The 20,664-nt window shown below is 39.5% G+C and overlaps 2 protein-coding genes across 6 annotated transcripts in view; both read right to left on the bottom strand.

Annotated features, from left to right (window-relative positions):
- chrm5a (cholinergic receptor, muscarinic 5a) overlaps window positions 1–5,872 on the bottom strand; it is a 30,582-nt gene extending 24,710 nt beyond the window's left edge. The window contains exons 1-2 of one of the 2 annotated variants that reach the window (XR_006407350.1): window positions 5,764–5,872; window positions 4,409–4,465 (exon numbers count right to left, since the gene is read on the bottom strand). The gene's annotated coding sequence lies outside the window, so the exon portion shown is untranslated. The remainder of the gene's footprint in view (window positions 1–4,408; window positions 4,466–5,763) is intronic. The other variant, XM_044374743.1, reaches the window with a different exon arrangement.
- A 6,458-nt stretch (window positions 5,873–12,330) lies between these two features.
- Window positions 12,331–20,664, bottom strand: part of LOC122998356 (ryanodine receptor 3-like) — a 112,733-nt gene continuing 104,399 nt past the window's right edge. For all 4 annotated transcript variants that reach the window (XM_044375207.1, XM_044375208.1, XM_044375209.1 and 1 more), the window contains 14 exons: window positions 19,221–19,395; window positions 19,034–19,120; window positions 18,732–18,926; window positions 18,340–18,470; window positions 18,208–18,250; window positions 17,951–18,078; window positions 17,783–17,843; window positions 17,480–17,626; window positions 16,171–16,305; window positions 15,892–16,048; window positions 15,488–15,552; window positions 14,801–14,901; window positions 14,018–14,069; window positions 12,331–13,460 (listed from right to left, as the gene is read on the bottom strand). In XM_044375207.1, coding sequence (XP_044231142.1) covers window positions 13,365–13,460; window positions 14,018–14,069; window positions 14,801–14,901; window positions 15,488–15,552; window positions 15,892–16,048; window positions 16,171–16,305; window positions 17,480–17,626; window positions 17,783–17,843; window positions 17,951–18,078; window positions 18,208–18,250; window positions 18,340–18,470; window positions 18,732–18,926; window positions 19,034–19,120; window positions 19,221–19,395 — 1,573 coding nt within the window. In that variant the 3' untranslated portion in view covers window positions 12,331–13,364. The remainder of the gene's footprint in view (window positions 13,461–14,017; window positions 14,070–14,800; window positions 14,902–15,487; window positions 15,553–15,891; window positions 16,049–16,170; window positions 16,306–17,479; window positions 17,627–17,782; window positions 17,844–17,950; window positions 18,079–18,207; window positions 18,251–18,339; window positions 18,471–18,731; window positions 18,927–19,033; window positions 19,121–19,220; window positions 19,396–20,664) is intronic.

The raw sequence follows: 20,664 nt of genomic DNA, 5'->3' as shown, positions 1-20,664 counted from the left end.
TAATTTCACCTGGGGACAGCTTAAAAACAGCACAGCCCAGCAGGGCTGGAAATATCATCAGCAGAATCAAATTAATATGCCTCACAGTCTGTTAAACTCAGATTAACAATATTTCATTACCTGTTCTGCAGCTTTCCTTCTGTTGCTTTCATTAACCTTTTTAAATTTGGATAAATTCTGATATGTAAATATCAGTTTGTTCTCTAACCCTGATTATTTTTCCAAAGCTCTTTACACTGACACTTTTATTAACACTGCTACTTTATATTGTTAACCAAGGATGAATTTACTCAGAATTCAATTTTTCAAACAAAAGCTTGTAATGAAAGTAAAATGAATTTCTTTCTCAGTCCAGTGCCCCTCTCTCTTATATTTCTTTTTCATTTTCTCTCTTCTTGCTCATTTTTCTTATTTCTTATGAACACTTTGATGTGTACTTTTTGTGACTCAATTTAATAAGATGAATAAATAAATAAATAAATAGATAAATAAATAAATAAAAGATTAAGTTAATGAGAGAAGAAAGGGATGAAATGATTTTCTCATTTGGGCAGAAAAGTAGTGTTTATGTTGAAGCAAATATTAGCTTGCACTATTTGAGATGTTACTCACTCCCTTGCCCAGTTTCATTACACAGACATGTGAAGAATTTCCATGTGATCTGACCATGAGCGACATGCAGTAGCTTCCAACGACCTTGGATGCTGTCCTTCAGACTAAACCACTAACCAGTGGTTTCCATGTTTTATCCATTTACCTACAAATTGCGTATTATACCTGACCACTGAGCTTTTTCCAGAATATGAGTTATTACATTAACTTGAGACTTAAAACAATTAGACAGGTGATTCATAACAGAAATCCATAAGCAGGCTTTTCTTTGTGAAAGTTAAAATTTAATCTCATGGTAATGCAGTGCAACTCTATTATTGGTACATTCAAGGACATTTTAACATTGGATCCAACATCATCTTATTAATACCAGAAACTACCAAGGTGTTATTATCCTTTTCTAAATGAGCAGTTTGTGTTACTGAATTTGTATTTGTGTCTGATTTTCTGACAGCAGCTTGTGAATACAACCTGCTGGGCACTGGATGTTCCTTGAATGCACCAGTAATGAAGAGTTTTGTTTACACTGTGCACAGACTGAAACCAGTAGCTGCCTGGATGGAGACCAACCTAAAAACTGTATGCTTTGGATGTTTGCAGGAAGAATATAAAGTGTACATTGTCCAGTTTAAGACATAAACATGCAGAACCAGCTTAGATCATGTGCCCATGAGCATAATTGACATTATCAACTTTAGTTGAATTCTTCATGTATACACAGGTACAGTTGTTAACAGATGTTTTTGTCTTACATGGCCACCATATAATATTTTTACTCCATCACTGCAATACAGTGAGTTCATTCAGACTACCTCCTCCTGTGAATGGGAGAAGTGGAAGGTTGACAAAAGAGTCTTTTCACAGCCTTCAGAAGATGTTTAACTGTGAGAAGGTGGATGGGACCTGTCATTGACACTGTTGTACAGGCCTGTTCAAAGCTCATTGAGCCTCATGCATCTACAGACTCTTTCAGGTTGTCTTGAATGAGACTTTATGTAATCAGTTCTGAATATTATCAGTTATTTTATTCCATTATACCACTGCTGATGCCATTTGGTGCCTGTGATCTTGTGAGGTAATTTCATGTTTTCATTTCATTTGTGGAAAAATACAAAGGTGTTTGTGAATGCAAATGTACAGACTGTTAATGAGACTTAACTGAAATATCTCTAAAATGTGCATGTGTTTGTGTGTGTGTGTGTGTGCGTGTGTGTTGAGGGCATGCTGGGACTTGCTGAACTTCCTTCTATACTTAGCACCGGCAAGAGTCATCCTGCTTGTTCTTGATGAAAATTGCGCTACATTAAAATGGTGTTTGTTGCCCAAAGCGGTAGGCAAGGTGCCGAATGCTAATTGGGTGAGATGTCTGTCAGGACTCCTCAGCGGGCCGATGCCTGCGGGCCATTTACCCAGCACCACCCCAACTCTCCAATAAGGTGTTTATTTTGGGCGTACAGCCAGTGCACATCATGTGGTCCCTCATCCTCAGCGCAGACAATTTAGTATCCCACCACACACCAGCAAATTACTTGCTCTCACATACACAGCCTATCCCATGAATTTGGCATTAAATCACACAAGCTCCTCTGTATTCCCAATTTGGGGCAAACCATGCTGTGTTTTGCCTAGAGACATGCTTTCCATATTGTGTCAGCTTTAGCAGTTTGTGTCATACTAAGATTATTTGAGCATGCATCAGAAGCACTGTTGCTTGAGGTGAATCTGTGTTGGCATGCTTGCAAATATAAATCAGTGAGTACAGTACAGTGTATGGGGTCACTTGTTGTCCTACAGTGAGATCAGCCCATTTCAATACCCCTGAATAATTCATGGATACATACAACGTAAAGTGTATGCTTGATGAAGAGAGAGATGAGAGACGAGAGATGAGAGAGCCACACTTAATGGAAAATAAACACAGATGGCCTTCCCAACTGCTGAGAACTCCTGATGCATTGGCTGTCAGAAGCATGGCCTCATACAGCTGGGCCATTGAGTAAATATTAAAAGTGACATCACCTCAAAAGTTTCAGGATATTCCCGAAAGATGAACCAAGGCTAATTCATAAAGTGCACTTTGATGGTTTGAAGTGCCGTACTTGTCTTTTTAGGAGTATCGAGCATGAATCTTTAATTTCCATCCTAAATAATGTGCCATGGTTTATTAATGAGATTCACTTTCCTGTGGTGCTGTGTGCTAATTGGTTGAAGCTCCGGAGTTGAGTGACAAGAGAATAAAAGCCAAGGTAACCACTTTGGATGACTTACACAAGTTGTGCTTCTGAAGGTCTTGCATGGTGTTGCAAGCTTACAAGTGTAGAAAGCTTTGTCAGGCTTCTTTAGATGTAGTTGGAAGCAAACTTTCCATGACTACATTTACACACTGCCACCAACACTTGCACATAGTCTAATACACACACGTACACACACAGCATCTCTGATCTCAGGGGACTGGTGGTTGTATTTCAAGTGTGAGACATGCTGCAGCTACAGGATGGATGTGTGAGCAAAAAACATGAGTGATAGAGGTCAGAGCTGGCCAGCCGTTTGTTTCCAACCATTTTGGATGAAAGGACTCTTATGGGTCACCCTTGTCTCCCTGTCACCCCGCATGTACCAGTCGAGGACAGGGGAGGTCAAAATCAGATGCAGCAGCGTCAGTCCCAGAATAGCAGTTATTACAAGCTAAATCACTGCTCGTCATTTATCAACGGCAGAGATGTAGTGGCCATCACGAGTCCCATCTCTAAAAATGATTGCAGCCTCATGGTTGCTGTTGTATCACGATCCTAATGTTTCATCTGCAGTCAAAAATAACAGAATTAAAAGATTCACAAGGAGGATGAAACAATAGAATTGTATCTTAAATCAATAACTTATTGTTTCATTTATCTCAGTGAAGGATAAGTGTGGCAACATGAAACCCATTTCAGATAACAACAAAACACTAATACTGGCTTTGGACTCTAACTGCCTGCATTGTTTTTATGTGCACAATAACTTAAAGCTGTCTAAGCTAACAGCCAAGTCCGGGGGCACAAAATGTATTACTGCTGAGTGAAAAACAACAGTAAATTGCCTTTATAAGCTTGTGTCATGCGGAAATTACCTGTGGAACATACTTGAGGCTTTCACACACGATCAAATGACATTATTGTATCTGTTTTGCCTTTTCAGTGTTGTCTAGAGCAAAATTACATAATTGCACGCCTCTATATTAACCTCAGGGCAATCAAGAGATATAGAGGGCTGCCTGTGCTATGCACTATAGCTGCTCTGCTCCCTGTCCAGGTTGCCAGCTTCAGCTGATACAAGCTTTTTGATCTTCAGCAACCACTTTTCAAACATCACTCACCAGTCTCGCCCCAGGTGGTCAAGCAACTGCAAATCCTTTACAAAATCATTTTTGCAGATGTCCATGTTTCAAATCTATAAAAGAGTTTATACTCTTTTAAGAAACTAAATTATGGGTGCATACAAATATGTGGAACAGCCACATGCTTAGTCCACGAATACCAAACTTTCTGTGCTCTCTGTGAACTGTACCACCATTATAAGAACAAGCAGCTAAAGGTGCAGACACTTTTATCCACTGCTATGCACAGGCCTACTGCCTATGACAGAAGGTCCACTGGGACTACTATTTCTCTTATCCAATACACCCTGCTCTGATGCTCCAAATGACAAAAGCTGATTCTGGCTACCATCCAAGGAAGAGTAAATGGGCCGTGAAGTGGAAATCCAAAACTGCTCAGTAGAATGGAGGGAGATCTTGAAAAGCTTTTGAGAGACTTACCTCTGTGTCCTTCCTTGACTCGCATTAGTCAGCATCAGTGTCAACCCCATTCATTCTCTGTGTTGATAAAAGCATGTATTATTCATAGACAGGAGGAGCTATTCTAGATTAAATTATACAATCACTGTCTTCATTGTCATCATCAATCATCTGTTTCTGCTTATGCTGAGTGCTATTGCAAATTTTCTCTCCAGTTTTTCAATGCCATTCAGTGAGTGTAAATCACAAGGTGTGATGGTGCTGTAATTATCCCCATCTATGTTGCATCCTGCTTTGAAAAACTGTCTTCAGTAAGCTTGCGGCTCTTTGACACCCTAGTGATTGGAAACAAATGGCTCATTACTGTACATGTTTATTCTCATCTCCTTCATTCTCCCCCACGATTACGTTGATTAGAGCCATCCATTTGTTACTGTGCCAGGCAGAAGATACAACATTGCCATATTGGCTTAGTGCACTAATAGCATCCAAACTTTTAACTTTGTGGTTACCATAGTTGCAGAGCTTGTCTGTGGTGTAAAATGAGATTACAGTTAAAATGATGTTATCCTGGACATGTTTTTTTTATCTGCAGGTTTAAGCCGACCTATCTTTGGATCATATCTTGGGGTTTGTGGCGTGAAAACATATGCAAGATCAGGATCAGGATTCTAGAGTATAAATGTCTTTTAAAGGTATAAAGGAATCAACATTTTGGGAAACAGAGAGAGAGAGAGTTAGAGTAGAGGATGGATACCACTCTCATATCTGTTTGTTAAATATGAAGCTACAACCTGCAGCTGGTTACCTTAGCTTTGCATAAAGACTGGAAACCCCCTGTAAAACCCTAGTTTGACTTTTTCACACTTCATTTTTTGTACAGGCTAAGCAAATGAGATATAACATAGCTGCCAGTTAGCTTAGCTTAGCACAAAGAAGGCAAACTGGCAAACTGTAGGCTACACCCAAAACCACAACTTGATGCTTTTAGTTTTTGTAGGAGTTAAACAAGCAGACAATATAGTAATTAGATTTAGAGGTGCTAGTAGGTGGGGTTTTTTTACATTCTGACAGGACCAGACCATAGCCTAAAAAAAGTGATGGACATAGTCACCATGACGTCACCCATTGGTTTGTGGACTCCCATTTTGAAGCCTTGAGTTTGCATTTTGACTTTTGCCATCTTGGATTTTTGGAGCCAGAAGTGACCATATTTGGATGAGAGGGTGGAGCTGACCCTAACACTAGCTGCTTGTTGCTAGCTTGGTTAGAACGGTGCATTTACAGTCTATGGTTGATAATGCTAATGCTAATGCTAATACTAATTTTCGCTAGTGAAAAACAGGCTTAAAACCGTTAAAACAAAATGTACTTACCCGAAAAACGAAACATCCAACTAGTACTTTTTATTACTACCAAATGCTGAACAAGACTTTTTTAGGTGACTAAAATGTTATGATTAACTTCCATGAACTGAAAACACACTGAAACAGTGACGGCTCAGGCTACGCCTGTACTCTGTGAATCTGGGGTTATGCCATGGTTATGTTACCTAACCAAAGTTGTCGCTGTGGTAGCAACTTGTCAATCACAACATAGCCACGCCCTAGAGTATACCCTTCTTTATCGTCCATTTTAGTCTAAATGGGCCCATAATTTACAAAATTAACATTATGATCTATTGAAGAAGACTTGAAACTAATGACTGAGATCATAAACTCATTGGGAAAGTGTTTACTGAGGTAATAAATCAAGTGAGAAGTAGGGTCATTTTCTCATAGACTTTCATACAATCGCACTTCGTTTTGAAGCCAGTGGAGTCGCCCCATGCTGCCATTAAAGAGAATGCAGGTTTAAGGCACTTCTGCATTTGCTTCACTTTCCAGACCCGGAGCTACCCGCTTGAGCCAGGCTATTTCCAGTCTTTATGCAAAGCTAAGCTACTGTAACTGGCTGCTAGTAACTTCTGATTTAATAATGACGAACAAGAGTGGTATTAATCCTTTCATCTAACTTTGAGAAAGAAAATAAATATGTGTATTTCCCAAAATGCAAAAGTATTCCTTTAAGGACTACAATACAGATCTTCCAGTTGATAAATACATTCTCGAATTAAATGTTTATGCGTACACATACATAGTATACAAGCCTGAATAATCCTAATTTGCATGGTCCTCTCATTTCTCAGTTGTCCTCTCCAGGTATGTTTGGCCTGGTGTCAGAGCTGGATCCGCACTTCACTTGTCCCCTGCCATATCAGCGCAATAGAACACCCGTGGAGTGCGAAGCAGCCTGTTCAGCTCACTTGAACCCCCGCTCAGCACGGTTCACCTCACATCACTGTCCGTCTGCACTGCTGGCCCTGCAGCATTCAGTTACTCAACAGCCACAGGCTCCAGTGCCTCTGTCTGACCTTGGACATGTAACAGATCCCCTGGACAACAACCTGCAGAAATTCAAGGACAAGACAGTCCATTAAACCAGAGGTGATGTCCTGGTACTTGTTTGGTGCTGGAAATATAAATGGATTGTTTAATCTGTCAGGATTTCAGTACAAGAAGTTTGTGGTTTCATTTTCATGTAGAACATTGTTTTGGCAGTACACTCTTTCATTCAAACTGATGTGCAGACACATAAAACACAGACATAGTTCTTGTAGGAGGTCTGAATCTGTCTCATAAGATGAATTTAACAGGAGAAAAAGGACAGAAGAAGCTCTTTTCTCTCTTGAAACAATAGCGACTGAAGGATATCCCACCCCTGCTTTCTCAAGCAAAGCACTCTTCAAAGTACCTCAGTCCAGCATGTATGTCCTTGAAAAAAGAACAGAAGAAACTTCAGGAACTGTGTTTTGGGCCCTCAGACTTTGTAAGTTTTGACAACCCATATGTATCAATCCAATTGTTTCACAGCTAGAGAAAAGCCTTAGATGTTGCAGATACAAAAGATGATGGTTGAAGTGTCATTCAAATGGGCTATGTGAAAGGAATTGTGGTCCTCACATAATAAAGGTCACACATCAGGCCTCAAGCCATAGTGCTGGATTCATTTCAGAAGTGCAGGGGACAAAAAGTAAGTGTGTGTGTGTGTGTGTTTGTGTGTGTGCAGCTAACTAGTGCTTGTGTTCAATTAGTGCTTTTTTGTTCAATTACCCAAAACTACAAGTCATTTACACTTTTGTGGCTGAGTAACAGCAAGCAGGCAATAGGAATGTTAATGTCGTCCTTGTATTGTAAACAGCCACGTCCCAAATCCATATTTAACAATAGATCAGAAGAAAACATTACTTTCCTACTGCCTCACCATCGCAAATTATCAAAATGACATGCTGTTGATGTCATGATGAAATGTCATTCATAGCCTGCAATAGCCTAAATAAACTTTGGGAGCATCTTGATTGCCTTTGCTCAAAAAGGAAATGCGTTGGACCCGTCATTTCAATGCGATATCATGAATTAACCAATTCATGTGAACTTTCACATGGACAAGTAGAAATTCACTAACTGTCAAAAGGTGTGTGTTGACTTGCTGGTTGCCTGCGTGTGCCGAATAGGTTTTGCCTATGGATGTAAGCGTCCAATTAAAAAACATTTCACTTAGGAAATATTCTTCCCATTTTATGCTTGCCTGCTTTATTTTATCTAAAGTCTTGGAGTGGACAGGAATGATTGAAACATCTTTTGATCATAAGTGTAGCAATATAGAGGCATTTGCGGGGATACAGTGATCCGCGACTTTTAAAAGAATGTGGGAGGAGGGTAAAGTGGGGGGCTAATGACCCTTTGGCCCCCTTTTTTTCAGCACCCTTGCCTAAAGCTCCCATAAGGGTCAGTGACACCGATAGATATAACGATTTATCCCAATCTCCCTGACTTCTTATTTAAACTTCCTTAAGGCTGCAATGCAGATCAATTAGGTTCCAGTTCACTGACAGGCATCACAATTTACAGTCTGTAAGGATAAAAAAGAGGCCATGACATAAAAACTTGAAAGGGTTTGATCCTTGAACTCTTTGTCTTTTATACCTGCTGGTGACTTTTAATTCACACAGTGACAGCTTACTTCTTGCCTTTATTCTCAATCTCCATCCGTCTTGCTCAGCATCCCCCTCTGTCACACACACACACACACACACACACACACACACAGACACACACACACACACACACACACACACACACACACACACTCAATACCACGTACAAACTCTATTGATGTAGAGTATGCTTCAGGGAGGAACACATCTGTCAAAGCTGTGGATGCCAGTACTGCAGTGTGGGAACAGAGACAGAGGGTTAGCATGGAGAGTGCTTACTGCATTCACACACACACAGCCACACATCAGTTTTACTTTAATTTAGGCAAAAGTGTTTTCTCTGTTTGGTGTAGAAATGCTAAGCATTTTTAAAAGAAAATATCAGCTATGTGTTGCTGTTTCAGGCTCTGCACAGATTTTCACAGTGTTTGTCAAGGGTCACAACTTTCATAACACTCATTTATAACTATTTTTAGGTAGCTTTTGTTCTAAATATAAGGCAACCAGCTTGCTTATAAGACAAAGATCATTAGAAGACAGAGAAATATACAGCTATGTATCAGCCACATATGTTTCTTTATAATATCGCCAAGCGGGAGCATGTTGAAATTAAAAAGAGGTCCTAGAATTAACCCTTGTGGAACCCCTTAGAGGTCAGAAGTCAAATTTAAGGATTTTTTAAAGGGAATCTCCTAAATAAGCAGTAACCTCTATCTTATTGTTTTAAGAGGTTACTTGAATAAAAAACAACATTAGGGCATGGGCCCCACAACCTATGTGAAGATGTAGTAAATTGTCTGTCAGAGGTGTTTGTCTGATAATGTTTGTCTGGCTCTTTGATAGCATAACCTCTAAATGATCAATCTTGAAATTCACATCTACTGATTGCATATCATTCAGTTTTCATCACTTCAGACTAATTCCAACACAAGGTCAGTTTACTACTTTTTGCTGGAGCTTTCAAGTAAGACATTGCTAATTCATCAATTAACTGATCGACAGAAAAAGCTTTGGGTGAAATCACAGCTACTGAGCCAACATCCATCTCCATGACAGGTGAGCAAACTGTCTGCTGATGTGTGATTCGGTTTAAAACTCCAGAAAAAATTAGCAAGTGGACTTTGAGTTTTGCCAAACTATTTCCAAGGTCAAGAACTTTTACACTCAACCTTTTTCCCTCTCTGCTCTATTGAGATTTTATTAAAAGTCAAGCACTAATTGAAACCACAATGAAAATGACCAATAACAATGTCAGAGGCAGATCATCAATGTTGATGATAAAGCTATCCATTGATGGAAAGCAGCATTGTGTTCAACAAATCTATAAGACACAATTGAATTTAATTATCCATTAATGATTCTGTAAAGGCCATCAGAGAGCTTGTTTAATGAAGAGGGAATTCATGCAATTTGCCCCTCGTCTTCTTCCTTCCGCATATCTTGTTAGTATTATTACTGACGTTGAATAAAAGCCTCAAAGACTGACAGGATGCATCAACGGGACCATATGCAGTGTCTTGTCAACAGTTGGCGCTTTCTCTGCAGGTTGCCAGCTGCAGGTGACAGCTCGGATTGCGACTCAAGCTGCTCTCTTTTTTTTCTCTCCAACCTATCTGTCACTCCACAGTGCCGTGCACCATGTGGGGCCTGGGATGACAAGCCAGATACATTCAGCTGCATTACATTAGCAATAGGTTATTTGTGGGGATAATGAAGAGAGAAGAACAAGGGTCAGACATTATGGCAAACAAATCATTTAACCTTTGTAGTGAGGTTACACAAAAAATATTGCATACTGAGTTCAACACAGATAGGGGGCCAATATCATTCATTAGCAGTCCTCCAAGTTCAATTTAATAGTAATTTTAAACCACAGATGTTACAGAACAGACGGAAACATTAGTGTTACTGATGTTTTACTGTCATATTAACTATGAAAAACTGTCAGGTCCTCCACCTGAGAAGGACAGTGGAATGAGGTGTAAAATGTCCCCTGGGTTGTGTCATTCCACTGTAAGGCTTAAGGCCATATGTCCTGTTTTATCACAGACCTGAGTTAGAGAACACGCCCGTGCAGTCTATGGTTGAAGACCCCTTGTCAACAAGCTGCTAAATGACCCTCCTCCTTACTTTGTCCTTTTTATTCTACAAACAGGTAACATCATGGAGTTAAAGGCACTTTAACATGTGTGTCAAGGGAGTTAGTTGTCTTTATCCTGTCATGTTTTGATTGATTTGAACACATTACTTTTAAAGGAATAGTTCATGATTTAGGGAAATACACTTTAGATTAGAAGATTGATACCACTCTCACTCACTCTCTAATTAAATATTAAGCTACTGCCAGATAGTTAAGATAGCACGGACAAAGACTGGACACAGGGGGAAATAGCTAGCTGGCTCTGTCCAAAGGTATAATGAATCAGCCAATGTGTACAACATGTAAATTAGTGGTTTTACAGATACTGGTGGATTGACAGCTATGAGAGTGACACCCATATTTTCATCTAACTCACCACAAGAAAGCAAATATCAGCATTAGCATTTCCCAAAACATCAAACTAGTTCTTTAAAGATATAGCCATGAGGCTACTGTCAATGTGCTTGTATGGAGCAGAATGTATTTATAGTTTGAGTCATGCTAATATCTAAATAATGAGTGGGCAAAATTGTGGACAAGAACATTACATAAACCAGATTGTGTTATCTATTTGTGCATTATGTTAACATATTTTAGGCTTGTTTGGTTTGTTGGAAACAGAATATAATGTTGACCTGATTTTCAAAGCAAGAAAAGTCAAATGATTTGATTTTTTGCTGAAACATGGGCATATAAGCATAAATTCCCTCAAAAAGCCATTTGAGAGTAAAATTAAAATTAGCCTCATTTTGCTGCCTCCAGACTTAACAACTACTATAATTTAATAGGTATAATATCTCTGGTTATCAGATGGCTTGACTGTTGCTATTTCATGTTGAGAATGGCTTCCCACAGCTTTCATTATGGCAAGTTATTGAGAATGATTATATCACCAATTTCACACATTATTTTCACCCATTGCAGTAATGGCCACATAATATCCTCAATAATGCAGGAGTTCCTTTGCTTATTATAGCATAGAATATATAATATATATATAATATATAGAATATAATGTCTGAAACTTTACACTGAGTTTTGTGTGATATTTGCTTCACACAGTGCACTCAAAACAATATTTACTAAATATTTACTAAACTGTGTCACAACTTATAAAAAAAACAATAAGTGACAAATGTGGCTTTTTTAATCTTGCAATTACTGTGGAAGAAAATGAGTCACTTTTTATGAGTAACTTTTTTTTAATTTTAAAAATTCAATTCACTCACAGTGTGCTGGAACAATAAAGGCCAGTCAACATGCGGGAAGTTGAGACAGAGCTGCTCGCAGCAGCAGGCTGCAGCACTGTATGGTGCCTGAGGTGTGGTGACATGATGTGAGCTGACAGGTGGCACCATGGGTAACAGGGCTAAAACTCCATCATACGGCCTGCTGAGGCCTCATCCTACCTTACTGACCAACCAGGAGTGCATAGCCAGTGCTTATTATTACACCATAATTAAAGCTACAAGATGGTCACACTTACAGTATGATATAGATTTAAGGTTTTGGATGAGTTAAATTAACTTACAGCTAAAGCCAAAGGTTTGTATACACACAGTAGGCATCTTATTTTGAGATCTGGATCAGCCGCAGGGACAGATGTTGCATCTCTGATTGTGGGACTGAGATGACTCACTGTCTCTCAGTCTCACAATAAATGAGTGAACAGGGTGAAGAACGGTTCTAAAAATACATATTTTTGGCAAAGGTATCTAGAATATAAAATATGAGTTTACAGATCCAAAGGAACAGTTTAAACATCAACATTTCTGGCATTGATTTCTTTATTTTTTTTTCCATCAAAAGAAAATGCACAGATCAGCAAAGCTACTACATACAAATGGCCATACAATAGCAATTTCATTTTTGTTCTTGCTTGAAGGTGTTCAGTAAATTCTGGTGTGTCATTTATACACTTTGTACCTTGAACATTTGCAGTTATGCTGCATTCAGCAAATAAAACCCAACAAAAAACAAAATAGAAATAAATAAATAACTAAATCAAACCAATGCTGTTTTTCCATGTTCAAATGAAAAAGTTCAGCCACAAACTACATATCTGGACAGATACTTGTTACTGCTCCAGTAAATCTACTGTACTTACATACAATAAAGAAAAAAACAAAAGTTTTGCATAGCTTCATTGTAATGTAGATACAGTACTGTAAGGCACTTCATGAAAAAAATAGGCTTTTTTTTTAAAATCCTACGTAATAAACCTTTTTGCCTCTTCATTCTAAAACATCATCTTGATATGCAAGGTTACAACATCTGAAAAAAAAAACAACGACTTCTTAAATCACATTTCGCGCACTATGTAAATCTACTGTACTCCTCCACTTTTCTTTTGGCATTAAGTCTCAAGTTCAACATTCTCAAAATATTGAAGTTGGGTTCTTGTGCATAATATGACTGACACATTGTCCCATAACCCCACACAACCCAGTGTTTCTCAAAAAGAAAAAAAGAAAAACAAAATTGTGCAATGATTTGGGGTTATGTGGAGTAAAAGGCAACACGCTGTCAAAAAACCAGTCCCAAAACTAAAGAACCAAAATGTCTGGGCAAATTACAGGTTGTTTCCTCATAGACCGGCACTGTACCAACGGTGACAAAGGTACATCTGGCATGGGTTTATGTTTTTTAGATAAAAAAAGTAGTTTTGCCTTGTCTCTCCTCAAGTCATCCCAAAGCATTGGTGGGATGACTGTGTGGTGTTCAGTCCAGCAGCTGTGTGTAGGACTACGTATTCCAGCAGCCCACCTGGTATGGATAGAGGTAGAGAGGATGCATCTGCTCTATCCAAGCTGATCTTCGTACTGTTTGCGGAAGCAGTCTCCAGCTGGGAAGAAATCCCAGCAGCGCTCCTGGTACATCTTCCACACATATGATTCCTGAATGCAGACAAACAAGATGTGTAAGTAGACATCTAAGTGTTATTCATAATCTTCAGATCTTCAGCTTATGGACATAAAGTTATACTGTATGTAAAACTTTGACTGGTATTGTACATGTATACAAAATCAGAAAAGCCGACATTTTAATTATAACATAAATAATAACAATTTTCTTAAAAAGCTGTTGGAAGTGAAAGTTTAAGCTGGAGATTTAGTCAGCTATAATTACAATTCTCATCAGCATTGTCATTATAACAGTTATTATAAAGTAAAGTGGCTGATGCCCACTCTCTGCACGGCTGTGTGTGCAATTTGGTAAAAGATGGTTTTGTGGAAACATCCCTCTGTACCATTGTGCACTGTGTCTTTTTGCTCCTCTTATAAGACCAACAGAGTGGCAAGTATTTCTATGTAGCAATTTCAGACAGTTAGCTTGTCTGCACAGACACACCACCACAGTATCTCTATCAGTGAGATGATCATAATTGTCTAATTGTTTTCGATCGATTGAAGATTCCTCAGAGAAAGGTCATTTGTGTAGAATTATACTGTACCTGACCAGTGTGCTCTGTCTCATCCTTGTTGATAAGGTACATCAGGAAGAACCTTTAGAAAAGGTCAGGCCAATGAGACAAAACAAAAATGTCACACCAAAATAAAGAAAAAAACATGACAAGCTTTCACATTTTCCTACATAAACATCTCATCACAATTAAAACACAAAACAAGAGTGGTGAAAGGGTTTGCTGAGGGACTTTTGCATGGCTACAACTCGGTATTCACAGGAAATGTGACATTCTGTGTTACTAGGAGGCTTCACAATTTCTGACGCAAGTGTCTTGACAAAGTAACACCATCCCATCTTCATCTTCGAATCACCTGTTGTTTCCAAAACCAAGTGTAAATTCAATGGGCCGCCGCATCTCTGTGGGCATCACAGCATGCCAAATCATGATGAATACTGTATGAGAACACGCTATCATAAACCTATTTTCCAATAAAGTTCATGGCATTAAACAGTAATGAAGCAACATAATGAGGTCGCTCTCGTATCCTCCGGCCTGCTGACTGTGAGCGCAAATGGACTGAGACTTGCTATTGTCACGGGCATTATACAGAAACACTGGATAAGCAGGGAGTGCAGGGGAAACAGAGCGACAGATGGAAAGAATACCTGAAGGGCTCTAGTGTTCTGGATCACTGGGGCTGTTAGTGACTTTGGCCCTAAATCTGTTGTAATGTGCTGAAGCCATCAATCATGTGGTTAAATTACAGAGAAAATGCAATACATGTTGGGGAAAAAGATTATATTAAATGCTTAAAAGAGGGATACTTACAGGTAGTTGGCCAAATTGTGCTCTTGTAAGGTGTGAGTCTCAAAGCCGTGAGGTGTTGTGTCGAAGTAGTCATTACCGATCCCACAAATGAAACACTTGGTCTGAGGACAGAAAAGGAAAGACATGATTAAAGCGCTTGCTCTCCTTTGTTTTATATACAATAAAGAGGATATTTCACATTATTCTTAAAGGGGCACTCCACCAATTTTACACATAAAGCTAAATTTATCTGACACAGTTAGTGTTACTCAGCTCGTGAACAGTTCTCTCGTGGCTCTTTGGAGAGCTTTCTAAAGTCTGAGAAAATAACTCAGATGATGTCATCAAGGTTATGTTGGCTTGGGCTTGAGACGCAGTTAAAGACAAATTTCTGCATGATTAGGATCAATTTCTTTCTTGTATTTGCTTTGTTCTGTGGTGATCTTAGTCAAATATGCATGCACAGTTTAGGTCAATACATAGAGCATTTTGTGTTTAAATTAATTCATATAATATAATATGATAGTAATATGACTGCATTTTCATTTCATATTTAAAAATGACTTTCTACAATAAATTTTAAAAAAGAAATGCATTTTATCTGCAGTATTTTTGTAGATTTCAGCACAATTCAGTGCATAAGAGCAACATCCCAAATCCACCCCTGCTTCTCCCTAAACCCCCCCCTTCAATGAAATCTACTCTCACCTCCATGTCCTCTTTGACTTGTTCCTGCTGGTCTCTCAGCTCTCCAAAGGCATCAATGATCAAACCTGCAACCACAAAGGAATTGCTGTGAGAATATTGTATATACTGTATCTATATAATCAATACAGCCACAATCTTACACCCCTCACTTCCTAAAAATATAGTACAGAGTGTAATGTGTACACACTACTGTGATGGGGAGGCTGAGAGGAGTCTTCATCTTTATATTTGTGGTAATTTACTGAGGCTTTAAAGCAGGTAGATTACTCTAGATAAATTCAGTGATTAAATTATTTTAAACACTCATACAGTAAATTTCATTGAAGTTAGCTTAAAAAGGAGTCGTGAGGTGGAAAAAAAACATTCAAAAGTCATCAGGTGATCATTTAAATACCGGGACTCACCCTGGATGATGGCCAGGAGGATGACGATGACGAAGAAGAAGAAGGTGATGTCAAAAAGTATACGGTAGAGCTCATAGGGGTCACCAGCTGGGTCCTCGATCTCATCCCCAATGCCCCCTCCCGCTCTCACCCCAACGTACATGTGGAACAGGTAGCACTGTGGATATAAGTTGAGCATGAGTTTAAGCAATTTAACCACATTTAGCCTAAACATGTCTTAAAATTGAGAGAAAAGAGGCCACAGTATGAGTCAGTCTGGGGTGTGTGATTGATCCTTACAGTCATCATGTCATCACACTTCATGTCTGGCTCATCGTCATCCTCACTCTTGTTGTAGAACTTCCTGAAAAAGTTGAAGGCCACCACCGTGTAGAGATAGACTACAACTGCCAGCAGGCCGACCGTCAACACCAGCTGCAGAGAAACACAGACATCACTCAGCAAAGTCTGGTTAGGAACATCTGTCTATTTTCCCTCCTTGTGGTAGAAACTCACCAAACGCAGCAAGCATTCATTTTCTGTTAAAATCATTCAATCTATCACTAGGAATATGATGGAAGAGCTCTCTGTGAAACTTTAATGTGCTAACCAATCACTCAGATCAGTTGTATTTTTATTATAAATTAATGTAAACTGATACAGATTATACATGGGTTTACTAATAAATCCAAACAGCAATAACAGTGGAAGCAGCTGTGAACTGCATTAAGATTGATGGTATGATTGATCTGCCCACGAGCAGATCAATCATTCCTGGCCGACTCCTGGAGGCCTCGCCATTTTAGTGTATTTCCACCCTTGGAGATTGTAGTGACATTAACTTTTGATTTGTGCCTCCAGACAATTGACACGAGAATCCCTGCAAGAACTCACAGTCAGAAGTGGGATTTAAATGAAGGCATTTTGCCTTTTGAACTTAAATGTCAAAGGATACTGGGCACATCTAAATTCCCATTTATGCATCCTCGTTTCTTTCACTTGCATCTCCTCCCAATTTTTTCACGAGGGAGACATGCAAAGGTACCGGAATTGACACAACACATACAATATTTATTAGATGACGCATCCTTGAAGAAGAAAGTGGGACAGATATTTTTCACAGGAACTGGTGGACCAAAGCAGTTTAAAGTTAAAAGGTGAGTCGGATTAGTCCACTGTGATGCCCATGTTGCTTTGTGTCTGCTGTATGTGTAAATACGTTACAGTTTGCTAATATGTTAGGCATAACCTAAGCCTTTTATAGGCCAATAGCATATAAGGGCTTGGTCGCTGAAATTGTGTTTCTGTACCCTGGTGGTCAAAAATGCTTAAAGCAGTTTTAATCTTGCTGCTTAAAGAATCCCATTGAAGTTTTTTTTGTTTCTTTGCCTTTAAATTTGACAAGAGGCTTGGCACTCATTTCAGACATGCCATCAGTGGGACAAGAACAAGAATGACTACCAGAGAGCATGGAAACAGTGATAAGACTGGCTTGTGGCTGCAGATCAGAGTACCGAGGCGGCGTTTACAACCCCAACCCAATCCCAACCACTAACTCTGCAGTGACCCCTGCTGCTTGAAACAAGACCTGCATCCTCTTCCTGCTCACCTGTTTGCCATTATGTGTGACAGAAGACAGGATGGTGCGGAGGGTCTTGAAGCCCATGGCGATGTCCAGCAGATGGGCGGCAAAGAAGAAGTTGTTGTAGTGGCCCAGAATGGACATAGTAGTGTACCATACTAGATACAGGAACGACTGGTTAAGAAAGAGAATGAGAAGTTGATCAAAATCCATCTGTCCTATCATAATCATCATCCGTCAAACCCAATCATCCGTCCATCCATCAAATCATTAACTCAGCCATCCATCAGACCACAATCAGCGTTATTAATCATCCCAAAGTAAACTTACATTGTCCGTAAACACCACCCCCATTTTCCAGATATGGTACTTTGTATCGATTGAGCTCAACCTGTCAAAAGAGAATGGTTGATATGAGGGCTCATATTTTCCCTTCGACCTCTATTTTTGCTCCAAGCTGTTTCAGTCTGTCTGCTCCTTATCTGTCTTATGTCTCACCATGACACCAGTGAGGCCTCCTTGGCAACAGTTTCCTCCGTAGGGTTGAAATCCAGAGCACTTTTGTCCAACCCCAGCAGCTCCGCTATCCTCTCCGCTCCATACAGGTCTCCGTACTTTTTGATCACCTACAAATAGCAGCAAAACAGGAACAGAGAAGAAGGTGACACTGTAGCTGACATTCAGTGAATATCATCAGTTTTGGCTTATGGTTTCAGTGAACAACAGATTAGACTAAAATAACATAAGCCACTTACTTTGCGTTTGACAAATTTATCCCAGTAGTTGTTGGGGAAAGAACTGACAAAAAGAGCGGAAAAACAAATTAGGATTAAACTTTTGTCTATAAAAGATTATGACTCAGAATTTAATAACTGTAGTTGGCTTACGGCGTGTTAATGACCAGTCTGTCCCACTGTCCTTTGATGTCATCATCAGACGGCTGCTCTGTGATGTAGAGGCCTGCAAACTCCAACTTCCTTGCTATCTCCTTCTCACGCTTGAACACTACCAGAGGCACCTTGGACACACAGGGAATTTGGCTGCATCATCAGTGTAATAAAGGAAACAACTTGCTGTGTAGTCAAAGGCTAAAAACCATTGATGAAATATTACAGAACAATGAAGAACATCTTTTCTGCTTGGAAAAAAAATGATTTGAATAACATAACATAACATAACAACAATAACAACAACTTTAACAAGAGGCACGCCTGCCAAAAATACTAAATCTAAGTCATAATGTACCCTTGCGTTTATTTGTCGGTGGATGTAACTGTACCTTCAGGTAGTAGTATCCCACTACACACAGGAAAGATATGATAGTGTGGAGTATTGCCAGGCAGCGAAGCGTTGGCGCCATGTAACCTGTGCTTTCTTGCAGGACGAAATACTCAAGGGCACCTTCCTCTTCCTCCTCCCCAGCTCTTCCTTGACCGTTCCAAGGGTCTTCATCATCCGAGTAATCACCAGTCACCTGAAAAACAAGATATTTAAGAGTATTTATCAAAAGCAGACATTAATAGCAGTGTTTTACCCCTTTACTGTACAGTATATATCATGATAACTTAGCGATGAGCTTACTTTGTAGAAGAGAAGAATAAAGTTGATAGCGAAGGCGACAAAAAGTGCCAAGAAGCGGAGGTTGTAGAAGTTTCTGGCCAGGTAGTTCTGTGAAAAAAAATAAGGTCATATGTTATTTCTAGCAAATATAACTCAACTTTCACAATTTGTTTTAAAAACAGCTGTACATAGGAGGGAAATATCTGACCAGCATCTTAGTCTGGTAGATTTCCAAGCCAGCGAAGAAGCTGGCCATGAAGGCCTCTGGTGGTTCTTTCTTTTGTCCGAGCCTCTTCTTCGGGGCTTTCTTCTCCTCCACTGACAGCTCTGGAGGGGTTTCGTCTTTGGACTTGTCATGGTCCTTCTTCTCACCGTCATCTGAACTGCAACAGCAAACTTTCTATTAGTGACAGACTGACACGCACTGCAGCAAGGTTACATGTACACGTATGACGAAAACATAAACTACACAAGCACTTAGAGATACAAACATATACACTTAGGCCCAAATCCACAAAGAATGGATTGCACCCGCTAATCATTTGCACCCATAATCTGCCCCATTTTAAGGTTCTATTCACAAAAAAATTTGCGCTAATGATATGCCGGTGCAAAGTTTTGCAGCTGAGTGCAATTTGCCCTTGTTTTGTGTCTGTTTGAGTGAGTGGAGCGGTTTCTAGTGTTTCAGGCTTTTTTCCACATTTAAGCACACAGATTGGTCCATAATGAAAACTGCAGAGAGCACAAAAGCCTCAAATTGCACATCTTCAATTAGCAGAAGTGTTCACACACGAATAGCTCTCCACAATCACAAACCAACTTTCAAGTATTTTGCATCTTTAACATAATCTACTGAAATGTCACTTGACAAAATACAACTATTAACGTGACTCAGGAAGGTCTGAAATGTGTTAGATTAATGTCTGAATCTTACAATAATGTTGTTCAGGTGTAACTGAATGTATCCGGGATTTCACAGAAACATCAGAACTGATGTTCTGTTTGTTGCCCACAGCTGCTGTGTGTCACAGCTGGCTGCAGAATCACACAGCAGCTGAAACAATGAGTGCATTTCCACACTGAGAAAGAGGCTGTGTGCATTTACGAAAGCGGCACAGCAGCAGTAACTTCATTAACACCGGAGCGGTCAGGATCTGACGGTAATTAATGTTCTGTGTTCTGGTTCACAACTACACAGGTCAGCTGTTACACAGATTCCAGGTTTATATGGTGGAATCATTTGTAATAAAGCAGCCCTTACATACGAATCCTGAGCTCCATCAGAGCTGCCAGGACGTTTTTATTTTTAAGTAGATGAAGGTCTGAGATAAGCCCACCACACAATACCCACTTGATCCCCCCCAATGTGTAACTGAAGATTTCACCATTGATATCAATGAATATCAATTGAATGTCATTCAATGCCTCACAAACTTTAAGATTTGGAGAGAGAGAGAGAGAGAGAGTGAGTGAGGAGTGAGTGTTTGCGCTATTAACACCAACTATCTGAAGACGCTAATAACTCCACCCTTATTGCATGTGGCAATTAGCGCTGGTCTTTGTGGATTAGACTGTTTTTGCAACAAGGCTTATTTTCATAGAAAGGGGCCAATTTTGGGGCTAAATGTATGAATATTAACTAATTTATACAC

Source organism: Thunnus albacares, chromosome 15 (assembly GCF_914725855.1).
Source record: "Thunnus albacares chromosome 15, fThuAlb1.1, whole genome shotgun sequence".
NCBI lineage: Eukaryota > Metazoa > Chordata > Actinopteri > Scombriformes > Scombridae > Thunnus > Thunnus albacares.
Note: the sequence above shows the minus strand (reverse complement) of the source record. Positions and strands in the feature narration are given on the sequence as shown.